Here is a 12,315-nt window from a genome sequence, read left to right as displayed (position 1 = left end):
GATGTATTTGGAACGGGATTAGCAAACAAAGAATGACCTGATAACTGAAATGGGCTGTCTTAAGCTGCGTGCCTGCTTCTGTTCTTTTTGCAGCATAGCTACACGGGGGAAAGTAACAGAGGAGAATTATAAATGTATGGGGCACATATGTACAAATAAGGACACCTGCTGATCAGGGAAGAGATTATAGATTAAAAAAAAAAAAGACAGAGGAAGCAGCTTGGCAGTATCCAGAATATAGACACATTTATGACTATGCATTTCATACTTTGCTATGAAAGTAATATAAAAATTAAAGAAAAAAAAAGTCAAGGCAAGACAAGGCAGTACCTCCTTGAATGAACAATGTTTGAGACCAGATTGCAGCATCAATGACCTTATCAGGATATACTGAAAAAGGAAAATTCAGCACAATCCAGGAACAGACGTTAAAATGATCAAATACACACAAAAGGACTCAGACTTCGGTTTGCTTGCTTGGTTTTTTGGGGGTTTTTTTAAGCCTACCAGACACAGGCCTCGATGTTCATAAGGTTCGCTCATTTTCACATTCATGTGCACACAAACATGCAAATTAGCGCTCCTCCATGTAAACCCCGTGGTAATCAAGGCATTAGCTGTTACTCCCCAGTGCAGAGACCTGCATGGGCTTAGCTCTGGAAATTGACTTCCTGGGCAGAGATGGAGTAAAGTTTCTGGGCCGAGCATAAGTCTATGGGGCAGAGCCTGGAGTTCGTGGTGCGGGATTCAGGTGCATAAATCATATTTTATGGGTGCATGTGTTTGACTTTTTAAACTCTCGATGCATTAGCATACCATCAGCTTACTGCATCGGGAGGCAGCTTCTTAGTGCGTAGGTAAAGAAAACAGGCGCTGAAGTTCAGCATACATTTTATACTTGTCTTACTGCAACGGAGCCAAAATTGTGCAGTCTCCTTTTATCACTCTGCAAACACATCAACCTGCACCCCTCCCATTCCTGCCACCACTGTACCGTAATCTATGATTCATTTGTATGTTCAGGCATCATCTTTTGCTCATTTTGTACCAACCTGATGAAGGGAGTGTAGCGCCCAAAATCCAGCCAACAAGTATGCAATTTTGTAAAAGCCCTGCGGACTTCAGTTTTCAAAAGGCAATCAGCCCAACACTATCCAAACACATTTACACCTGCTAATATGCGGGCATAGTTTGTCAGGAAAACTTACATGCGTGTAAGGGCAAACCCCTCCCCCCAGCTCTGCCTCCAGGAAAACCTTTGCTCACCGTGGGCAAACATAAAAGAAACATGCGCACAAGTTCACTGGCATATTGGTCAAGCAATTTTGCAAAAGGCTCCTTCTGCACATAAAACACTGCTTTACCCCCTCTATGTGTTACGTTAGTCCACATTATTTCCACGCAAGTTTAAAATGAAATTAAAGATTCACATTATATGCAAGTTCCAGGAAAGTCTAAAGAGCAGCTGAAGAGTGAAGTGAAAGAAGTTTGCCTTGATTCTATTTCAGAGAGCCCAAGTCTCCCAGAAGACTTCTGGGCTGCCTGTTCTTCCTCCTATCTCTTATTTATTTAAAACCATTTCTCACCTTAATAGCAGGGTTCAATCTTACAGGACATCCTGTATGCCGCTAAAAATCCACTGCTCAACAGTCTAAATAACTTCAATCCCCGAACACTTGCGTGAATCACAGAAACTTTAGTCTTTTTCCTAAAAGATCCCAGACAAGGATCAGCTCGTATTTCTTCGGCTCAGAAATAAGAGATGAATATTTCTTTTGCTTTTATTTATTAAAGGCGATACCTATTTATTGGACTGACTTAATACATTTCTTGACTTGCTTTTGACAACCAACACTCTCTTCTTCAGGTCAGAATTCAAGGTATCACCATGTATGCATCTATTTGTTAACCTTTTATTTTTGCTCATTCGAGTGGACTAACACAGCCACCAAACTACCGTATCTCGTCTGAAAGGGAGTTCCAAATAGTAAGTGGGTGGATTTTAAAAGGTATGCTGGTGTTGCAGCACGAGCAAAAATACACCTAATTTTATAAAGTACGTGTGTAGCATTTAAAATAGTCACCACACTTACTTCAGCAGTGGTCCACATGCACATCTTGCGTGGGGACAGGGAGCGAGAGAACGACAGAGACTCTGTACAGGGTCAGTCTGCTATTCTCTATATAGGTACTAGTCTTGGGTGGATTTGGATTTGGCAGGAGGTGTTGTTGCAGACACAGAGGTATTCATAGTAAAATTGACATCAGTAAAGAACTGTAGTCCTTACAAGTGATGAAAAGTAACAAGAGGAATTGATGTGTACACTGCAGTGCTAGCTGCATTGTACAAACCTACTCCTTTTCATCACTTATAAGGGCTGTAATTCTTTATTTGTGTCATGTTTACTATGAATACCTCTAATGTGTCTGTAACACCCCCTCCAACCCACCTCCTGAAAACCCACCCCAATTCAAAGTGCCCCTCTAGACGGGTACCTATATAGAGGGTATCAGACTGACCCTATACAGAGGCGCAGTCTCTCTCTCCCCCCCCCACCCCCCTCCCCTCCCTCTAGGCTCTTTGCTTTTGCAAAATTTGTGGTTACACACTGTCAGTCTTGGTCCCGCCCCTGGGAACACCCATGACCTGCCCTTTTTCCACTTCTTAAAAATGTGTGTTGCTCACATGCAGCCCACAAACGTGCGTATGTGGACATGTTTGAGTGAGTAGCACTTTTAAAAATCCACCTCAACGTAGACAGCATCTTTGCAATAATTGCTTTAAGCACAAAAGAATTTTAAAACTTGATGCACCAAAAAAAAAAAAATTAGCAGCCAACACAAAGCACAAAGCTCAGGGGAGATCTCATCACTGCAACACAAGCCCACCAGAACATGTGCTGCCACATTCTGGACTGCCTGCAAGGGTTTCAAAACATGTACCATGTTGAATCCTTTGCTGGGCCTCTTGTCTCAGATGGCAGGGCTGTGTGCCCCAGGTCATTGCAACATGGCTGACCTTCCTCTGCTGCTGAAGCAGCGACACTCCTCCTAGGCACAGGTGTTAGACGTGTCAAAGGAGAAGAGACAGAGGGAGAGAAGATGGAAAGAGTAGCAGGGAAGGAGGGCGATCTGGGGAGAGACAGATGAGCTGGGAAGAGAAAGGCAAGAAGGGCAATGATGGTGAGAGACAAGGCAGTAGGAAAGAGACAGAGGAATAAGACGGCTGTGATTTTAACATATCTATTTCTAAACATACAGTCAAACCAACCATCTGTTTCTAACAAACAGTTCTAATCACTAGGACACTAATAATTAAGGGAAACTGCAGTTTAGTAATACCTCTGGGGAGGTCACCAAGTGCAATTAGCTCTGGAATGCAAGTAGTTCAAGAGATATCCGTATATTCTGTAAAAGTGGTTCACCAATGGTGGTGCAACTTTGTTAGCAAAATAATAAAAGCAGAGGGTTTGTTAGAAAACGCTAGAAAATTTTCAGATGGGAAAGCTAGCACATCTGGTACTTGGGTCATTCACCATGAAATCCATAAATGAATGTCAAACAATTTATTCTGTAGCTGGTGGCTGAATGGAGCAATAGAAGAACTTCGGGCAGACTGTTCTCTCATTAGCTTCCCAATGGTCAAGAAGTTCCTAAGACATTTTTCATTCAATGCTTGCACTTAAGCTAATGTACAATCGGGGTTCTGTCTAGGCCCTGAGTTCTATGTGCTTCACTCCAAAGGCCCAGTAGATAAATTTCAGCAATAAAATCAGAGGTAATCAATGGAAATACAATAAAACACAATCATTAAGCATTTCAACATGGACATGACATGACAGCCAAAAGGCTGATTTAAGAAGGATAGTTCCCAATATTCAATACCATTTCAAACTAAAATAAAACTCCATTATGCATTCTCAGATCTTATTCATTTGGCACTTCACTGAAAGGTACTTGTAGCTAAAGTTAATTCAAAATCCTACAAGGAATCCAGAACTTACCACTCTCTTTTCCCTAAAGTCGATGCCTACTGTTGTAATAAATTTGGAGTTAAATTTTCCATCTGTGTGTTGATAAAGAATGCTGGTCTTCCCCACAGCAGAGTCTCCCAATGCTAAAAATTTGATGAGGTAATCATAATCCCCATCCGACATGATGAAAAAATTGTCGTCGTCAACCTACGAAACAAAATATACATGCACTAATTATTCCATTGAGCTACCAGATGCTCTTCTTAGTGATTCAATTCTGGATCTTCATTAAATATCAGCACAGAAACAGAAAGTTTCTCATCTCAACACTGTCTATTTTCTGTTGGGACTAGTTTGAAATTAATCAAATATCCCTCAGTGATCTAAACTTGGTAGTGTGTGACCCTAAGATCAGTTTTAACAGATAAATGTTTACATCACAAAAAGTACCCTGGTTACTGTTACCCTAGCTAACAGCCCCAACAGACAGTAAAGACACAATAGGCATGCCAACGAAGTTCATTCATATCAAGTAACTGTTCCTGTACAAAAAGGCTGCCAACACATTGGTGGGATGATGTGCAATTGCTTTACCTACCACAGTCAATGCTGTTCCGCACCTTCCAAGAGAGCCAGGAGCAAACTAACAGCAGCAATGCAAAATTCTAAACATTTCCAATTCCTGGTTCAGTGCAAAATAACCAGGACTTGTGAATTGCTAGCTCAAGCGACACTGAATGACATTATTGTTATGACAGTTACCTAGACTGCCCAACCAGTTTCACCGCCCCAGTCTGGAAAAAGTGGTTCAACCAGAAATGGATCTACAAATCACAAGCCTCAATCTGATTATTTCTGCCTTGAGTTTGCAGACACCCCCCGCCCCCCAAAAGAATCCCTCTCCCTCCAAGAGAGAATGGTGATGTACTGGAAGGATGTTCGCCACCAGAAAACTGTTTAGAGTGGCAAGAGACTTTCTCCGTACTGCTCTGAACGGAGGAAGCTACAAATGCAAAAAGCCGAGAAGACATCTAGTCATGATGCAGCCAACCGCCAGTGATGTGCCAGGACACCTGACCTGAATCTCCAATCCCTGTTAAGATGAAGAAACCAAATGCCTGTCCCCTTGCTGACCTGGCAGGTCTGAACAGATTTATCAGTATTCTCCTTAAACATTTAAGTTTTGAATACAGACAGTATAGTCTGGTAGACTATTTCAAAGCCCAATCACAAAGACCACTTTTCAAGGCTTTGACCATCTTTATGGTCCTCTACACCTCGTCTAGGTCTGCACTTTCATTGGAGTGATAGACTACATTTAAAACGTGGCCTGGCTAACGTCTTTTACAAAAGCAGGGCAAAATCCCTCGACCTGTTCATAACATTTGCTTTGATGCTGTCCAGAATTGTCTATCATAGAATATTATTGGCTTGAGTCCAGACTTCCCTCTTGCTTGAAACTCTGTCATATTTTTGTAATGCTGATTGATTGATAAATACTCACTGCAGGGTAAATCCACTACAATACAGTGCTACCCCCCCTTAGAACAAAAATCCTTCACCATACATTTCAGGTCTGTCATAGTGGGGGGGAAGGACACTTACATTTTAACCTTCTGCAAACAATCAAGAGCTGCTCCAGGACCCCAGCAACAAGAAACAACTTGGAGTGCTGCCAAGGAAAAGAACTAGCACGTCTCTGAAACATGCCAAATTAAAGAGACAGGGAAATTAAATTGTTCCAGTTTAATAAATAATGATGTTCTAAAGATGTAGAAGGGTACCATTTTAATGCTACAGGTCCATGGAAACATTTCAACTTAGGTGACTTTTAGTTCAGATCAGTTAAAAGGATTCTTTCAAATATACCATTGTGCCTTGCAAGACTGCACAAAACAGAGCACAATCGCCAGCAAGCTTGTGACAGCCATGAAGAAAGTGGGATGGCTAGAATGATTACAAATTAAAAAAAATTAAACAAAACATCAAAATCCAGGCTTCAAAATGGAGTCCTAACGCAGCAGAACATTTAACTCACTCAAATTCCTGGGGGCGGGGGGGGGGAGGAATATATATACATATATATATATTTATTTTATTTTATTTTTTTAACTGTAGGTGACTTTGGAAAAACGTGTTAGGGTTGGGAGTAAATGCAACCAGGAGACACGGCCATAAAAGAGGCAGTAAGTTACAAAGCAAGATATGTGCCGTGTAGGGATGTGCTATCGTTTTGATTAATATGCGCACATTTTTTATTCCTATTCCCCCCCAAACAAAAAAAAATTTAGTGTATGCTAAAACTAAATGACAAAACAAAAACATGAATGTAAACCTCTGTGATCTTCATTTGGAACAACGGTATATAAACACCTAAAAAATAAATATCAGAAACATAAGATCCCGCCAACGTCGGACAACGAAGAATAGCCAGAACTCAGCTGCAGAAAATGTCAGGCTACAAAAACCAAACTAACTTCATTAGTGTGTGTGAGAGACCGATCTACCCTCCAAGCAAAACCAAAAAAGATGTAGGTGCAATCGCCACCAAAAACAAGAACCCAGGCCCTCAATGCGGCCAAGTCAGAGACTGGAAATAAAGAACGCCACACACTAGTTCTCTGGCAGGTTAAGCCTAGAACAATTTGCCAGAAGGTCGGAGCAGAGGAGGATTACTAGAACTGAGCAGTGCATGGCTCTGTGGGGGAAGCAGTGAGTAACACAATAGCGCCACTCAGATAACCCTATACGAGACATAACACTCTGCAGGGAGGGCCTTGAAGATGGACACCCTTCTCTCTCTCTCATTCGTGTCAAACTTCCACTCTTCTTTTGGGGGAATTTGGATTTATTTGCTTGCCTTTCTAAATCCAGCCTCAAGGCGAGTTAAGCAGATTGTTCCCTACTCAGTTTACAATCTAAGTAGGTACCTGAGACAGGGTGAAATAGGATTTGAACCGTCAGCCCACTGCTCTAATGTCTGAGGTCTCAATCAACGTGATACCTCTTCCTTCAATGCCAGCCAAAATATAGTGTGTTCTCACCAGGACTCTTCATTTTCAGCTAAATAGCCATCCTTAAAATTATATTCTTAAAGAAAACCAGTTACCTCAAATATTTATCCATAACTAAGCACCAAGTTTCCAAGTGTCACGCTAACTATAGTTTAGGTGATAGGATAATGAAAGGCTTGGGGGAAAAACACGTTGTGTCTATTCAGCAGACATTTCCCTTCTGCTACTATGGGCATGTAAGCAAAATGCATGAAGTAGGTTATGATTTATTTAAAAAAACAAAACAAAACCAAACCCGAAAGTGGGCAAATACATCCCCTTCGGTCAGCAGATTCGTGAATCTACATATTACACTATACCATTATTCAAATAAGCACACAACAAGAAAACCAAATCTGGAACTGAACTGCTGTTTCCAAGAACGAGCAGCTTCATCTTTCAAAACCTAGATACCAATTTAAAAATAGCATGTGGGGGGTCTCTACTCCTCGGGCCAGCTGGAGATGGAAATGCTGAAGCAGCAGCATTTACAGACCCCTAAAAGGGAAGGAGTCCCAGTCACTGTGCCCTGGTGACCCCTGCTGGCCATTTAGTGTTAAGACAAAGGATCTGGGCACAGAAAGACTATGTAATTTCTGTACAGAAGTTAAAACATGGCTGTTTCATTTCAACTGGATAAAGGGCCTCCGGCTAACATTTTAATGATATTTATTAGATATGGGAAGCAGTCCTATTATGACTGAGGGGGTCTTAGCATATTTACTGTGCCAGGATTTGGGGCACTTATGTTTACTGTCAATGAATTGTGTTAATGTATTGTTGATTGATTTTATGATGTATATGGATGTTCTGATGATATCTGATTGAATTGCTGCAAATCTCTTCACATTATACATGGGAAAAAAAAATAAATCAGATACAGTGCCCATGATTTCCAGGCTCCCAGCTGAGGACTGGTGCTGTAATGACAGGCCATATAAAAGGGCTGGGGGGTGGAAATCACCAGTTGTGAATGAAGACTCTCTGTGCCAGATCCTAGTCCTGGTTCCAACCGAGCTAGAGACCAAGGAAGCAGGAGGAAACTTACTGGGGTTCCCAGCGCTCCCCGCCATGGGGTTCAAGTATCAGACGTGTTTTAGAATTCCAGTTGGACTTGGGTGTTACTGTATCCTTGCAGATGAGATATGATGGTGGATATACAGTTTGCCAGTGGCTAAATAATTTTCACAAAATTGAACACTATAGGGTAGAAGGTGGTTAGATTGTACAATCATGAACCACCATGTTACACTGATTATCTGGTAACAGCTGAAGTTTTGTGAAGCCACCAATCTCTTCACAAAACATTTTTTTTGTTTAAACATTCACATAAAGAGATTTTTTTCATGCATACATAGTTTGAGCCCGTTTCTAAAGCTGAAGTAAAGGTGTATATTTTTATGATTATTGTGGGTTTTGGTTATACCTTGCTGCTTGTGGACATTTTATAGTTGTTGTTTTAATAGAGAAATTAAAGACAGGGACACAAACTATGGGCACATGGGGGCCCATGCCCCAGAGTCTCCGTTTCGTCGACCACTGGCAAAGCCTGAAGAACAGGCCCAGCAGATTTCCTTCTGCCAGTGGCAAAAAGAGAAGGAGAGGCCCAAAGTGAGAGACAGCCTGTGTGTGTGTGTGTGTGTGTGTGTGTGTGTGTGAGTGTAAGTGTGTTACAATTTTGCATCCTCCCCTTCACCAGAGGTCTTCAGCAAGCCCTGTTCCAACCTGCACAAGTCACCACTTCTGATCTACTGGTGCCTCAGCCCCAGCTGTACTTAACTCAGCCTGTTCAGTCTCTCAGTGCCTCTTCATTGAGTCACCTCTGCTCTCTGACCTGGACAGTCTTACCTTGTTATTCTGCCTTGCGGCCTACCCAGGCCTAACTGCCTTGCTCAGTGCCCTCTTGGGCTTTCCTGTCTTACCTTACGGCCTCTGGGCCTGCTAGGTTTCTCCTAGCCAGCCTTGTGCCCTGTTGGGCTTTCCTGTTTATTGCTGCCTGCTCTGTCTAGCGCAGTCCTTGTTCACTCCTGACTTTATCCAGTCCTTGTTCCATCTTGCGTGGTCTAGTACGGTCCCCTTGTCTGTTTCCCTGGTCTTGCCCTTGTCCTCCAGCCCCCCAGCCTGTGCTCTGGATCTAGCTCCCACTCCACACCAGCACCATGATGTTTGCACAAAGGCTAGTCCTACCAGCCCCCAGAATCTAAAGGCTCAATCTGCAGGGGAGAGAGCTGATTAGGCAGAAGACCATGCGGTCCTGTACTGTTTCTGTAGGGGTGCTTCCTGACTCCAGCTCACTGCTTTGGGACAGTGTCAGAAAGAATCAATGTATGTTAGGGAATTCGTATATGAAAGGGAGAGGATAAAGTCTGTGTGCCCTCCTCCGCTCCCATTAATCCACAACAATCTCAGTGTGATGGGAAATCAAAAGGTTTCCAGCTACGGAGAACAGGGAATTGTTTTATCCTTATCAGCTTTAATCGTTGAGTGTTACTTGATATGTTTGCTGTTTTGAAATATTTTATTGGTATTTGGTAAAATTTTTAAAAATTTTAATATGAGCTCTTAAAGGATTGCTGATTCCTCTAGTAGTCAGCTGTTTTGAAACACTTATTAATATAGTTGATGTTTTATATTTGATTATATTGTTTGATATTTTATGATGGCTGGTGCTATTTCTGTTTCTCTGTTGTTGCACTGTATACAGAGTCTGGTTTGTTGCAGTTTCCAGTTCAGTTTTTGTCTGCACATTTCTATTTCTAGTTTATGGTTTCTTTATTCTATTTGGTGAGGATCTGTCTGTTCTGCATGTGTGATCAAGGTGAGATATTCTGCCCGCAAGTAATTTCTGTATAAAGGATCTATAGCAGCCTGGCTTGTTCTGTTTTCCTAATAGGCAGTGTACTGGTGTTTTACAGCCTGTTGTAATATTTCCAGTGTTGCCTTTTCATATGAAAAGGCAAAAGTACATTTTGGTTCTTTTGTAGCATTTTGAATTATCACTCAGTGTTCCTGGTAGTGGAGGAAGCTTGTGTTGCTGTTATTGAAATGATACCAGAATGTGATTTTTTTTCCTATGGTGAATGGTAGGGGAAATGTCCTAGTTCAGCTCTGCATCTTTTATTGGGACAGTTTCTGTGAACACAGAGTACTGTATAACTTGAGATGCACTCCCATATAGAGACATTTTTTTTAATTAATGCTATTGAATGATTTTACTGGTAGTTTTACTACATGGTTGAAACTGGCCAGGGGTGTCTGTTACACAGAAGATCCTTTGGTCTAGAAATGCCACTGACATGCATGCCCAGCACCTTGCGTTAATGGTATAAAGTGTTTGTAGTGGTGCCTCCTTCATGAGCAGGGGGTGTTCCTGCCTCCATAAGAGCAGAGTTTGGAAAGAGGCACATGTGGAGTGAACCATGGATCAAACCAATAGGATGCTTTCCCTGTCACACCTCAAATAGAAAGACACCTCGATAACAGCTGCACTGGAACGTAGAATAAAGATCATTTATTATTTAAAAATGGGATGTCCAGTTACGTGTTTTTATAGGATTGTTACTGAGTGGGGAAGGGAAGCTGTTGATTGTGTACGAGTTAATTATCACCATCTCGGGGAAACAGGAGAGATGGGGAGAGTTTATGGGCCTGTGCGCCCCTGACTAGAGAGCATCCCTCCTCCCTGATCCCTCTCAACTGAGAAAAGAGAAGAACTGAATAACCTCAGATTAAGAATGGATTCGAATGAAGAATGCTGAAATAAGGAGGACCCAGAAAGTGAGAGGAAAGAGAAGAGAGGAAGAGGCTGTGCATTCAGCCCTGAGGAACCCCGGCGGGACACAGCCACGGATGGACAGTCCAGAACTGAAACAGGGCCCCAGAATGCAGAGGAGTTAAGAAGGAAGATCAAACAAGAACAGAACTAAACCAAACCAGAACCACAATGCCAAGTGGAAAGCTCGTGATTATGAACATTTATAGCTAGGTAGTTCCAGCCGAGTGATGGGAACAGAAACCAGTCTGGAAAGATAAAAGCACAAAACTGGTAAAGACAAATAAAGAATTTTGGCTGAGCACAGAATTTTCTAGATATATGGAGAAGGCTGTTAAGAGATACATTTAAGTATACATATACATTTCTTATATTTCCTCTGCCCCAGATGGCAAGCCTGAACAGCACAAGGAACCTGGCTGGCCTGACAGCTGGAAGGGCACCTCCTTCGAGAGACATCCTCTGTGCCAAGGCAGAAGCAGCAGCTGCCACCTTCCCTCCCCGAGACTCCGCAGCACGTCTAGCGTACGTATGCATGTGATGTGCCTGAAATCCCAACTAGGACGACCAAGTACTTTAAAATGCACAATTCAGCAAGTGTTGCAAAGATTTCTTATGCGGGTCAACCCGGTGGCTCCAGTGGCAAGCGCTGTGCACTGTTCTAGACAGGACCTCCACACACCTGACATACCAGGAAAAAGTACAACTAAATGCTCTCCGAATCTCTGGAGACTCAATTAGCTCTTATTAAAGAACATGTCTATGTATGTAGGACTGCCAATGTACAAGCCTACGGAAAAATGCCAACAGGCTAATAATTAGAATTTAGATCCATTTATTAATTCAGTCTTATGCATGTAAAATGTCAGCCTTAATACAATGGAAAATGTTCAGTCCAATCATCATACATCAAAAGCAGCACTTCAAGTACTTTGCTCGTTATTGAGCATCAGTCCACTTGTCTGTAGTCCAGCTCCGACAAGGAGTCGTGTTCTGTAGAATACTGCATCGGGGGCTTTTGGGGTAAGCGAACCATCACCTGTGGGCCAATATCCAGATGCTGCAGTATTCTATGAAACATGGTTAAATGGATCTAAATTCAAATTACTCTATTGGCGTTTTTCCACAGGCTTGGATACGAGCAGTCCTGCATACAAAAAGACATCCTTTAATAAGAGTTAATTATGTTTCCAGGAATCAACAGAGCATCAAATGCTGTGCACTGCCCAATGGAAAGGAGGTCCCTGATTTGATTGTCTCGTCGTGTCTTGTTTCCCTTGTGCGGAAGCAGTGTTCCCAGCCCCTGGTAGGGAGGGAGTCCTGGTCATTGCTTAAGGGCGACACCTAGTGGCCAGTTTCAGGGCCTGTGATCGCAGGGTTCCAGAGGATGCCCTGATGTAGGGCCCCCCCTCTCCCAGTAGAGGATTGTCAAAGTGATGATCAGACTAAGCATTGGGTGAGGGGGGGGGGAAGATATCCTAAACAGGAAAAAATATCCCCAGGTAGCTGCAAAATA

The 12,315-nt window shown here is 42.4% G+C and overlaps 1 protein-coding gene across 13 annotated transcripts in view; it reads right to left on the bottom strand.

Annotated features, from left to right (window-relative positions):
- Positions 1–12,315, bottom strand: part of RAB27A (RAB27A, member RAS oncogene family) — a 189,653-nt gene that overhangs the window by 19,626 nt on the left and 157,712 nt on the right. For all 13 annotated transcript variants that reach the window (XR_003852397.1, XM_029575043.1, XM_029575049.1 and 10 more), the window contains one exon: positions 4,005–4,181. Coding sequence is in view for 12 of the 13 variants with exons in the window: in XM_029575043.1 (XP_029430903.1) it covers positions 4,005–4,157 (153 nt within the window). In the remaining variant the exon portion in view is untranslated. The remainder of the gene's footprint in view (positions 1–4,004; positions 4,182–12,315) is intronic.

This window comes from Rhinatrema bivittatum, chromosome 13 (assembly GCF_901001135.1).
Source record: "Rhinatrema bivittatum chromosome 13, aRhiBiv1.1, whole genome shotgun sequence".
NCBI lineage: Eukaryota > Metazoa > Chordata > Amphibia > Gymnophiona > Rhinatrematidae > Rhinatrema > Rhinatrema bivittatum.
This window is presented reverse-complemented; position numbering and strand designations above follow the sequence as displayed.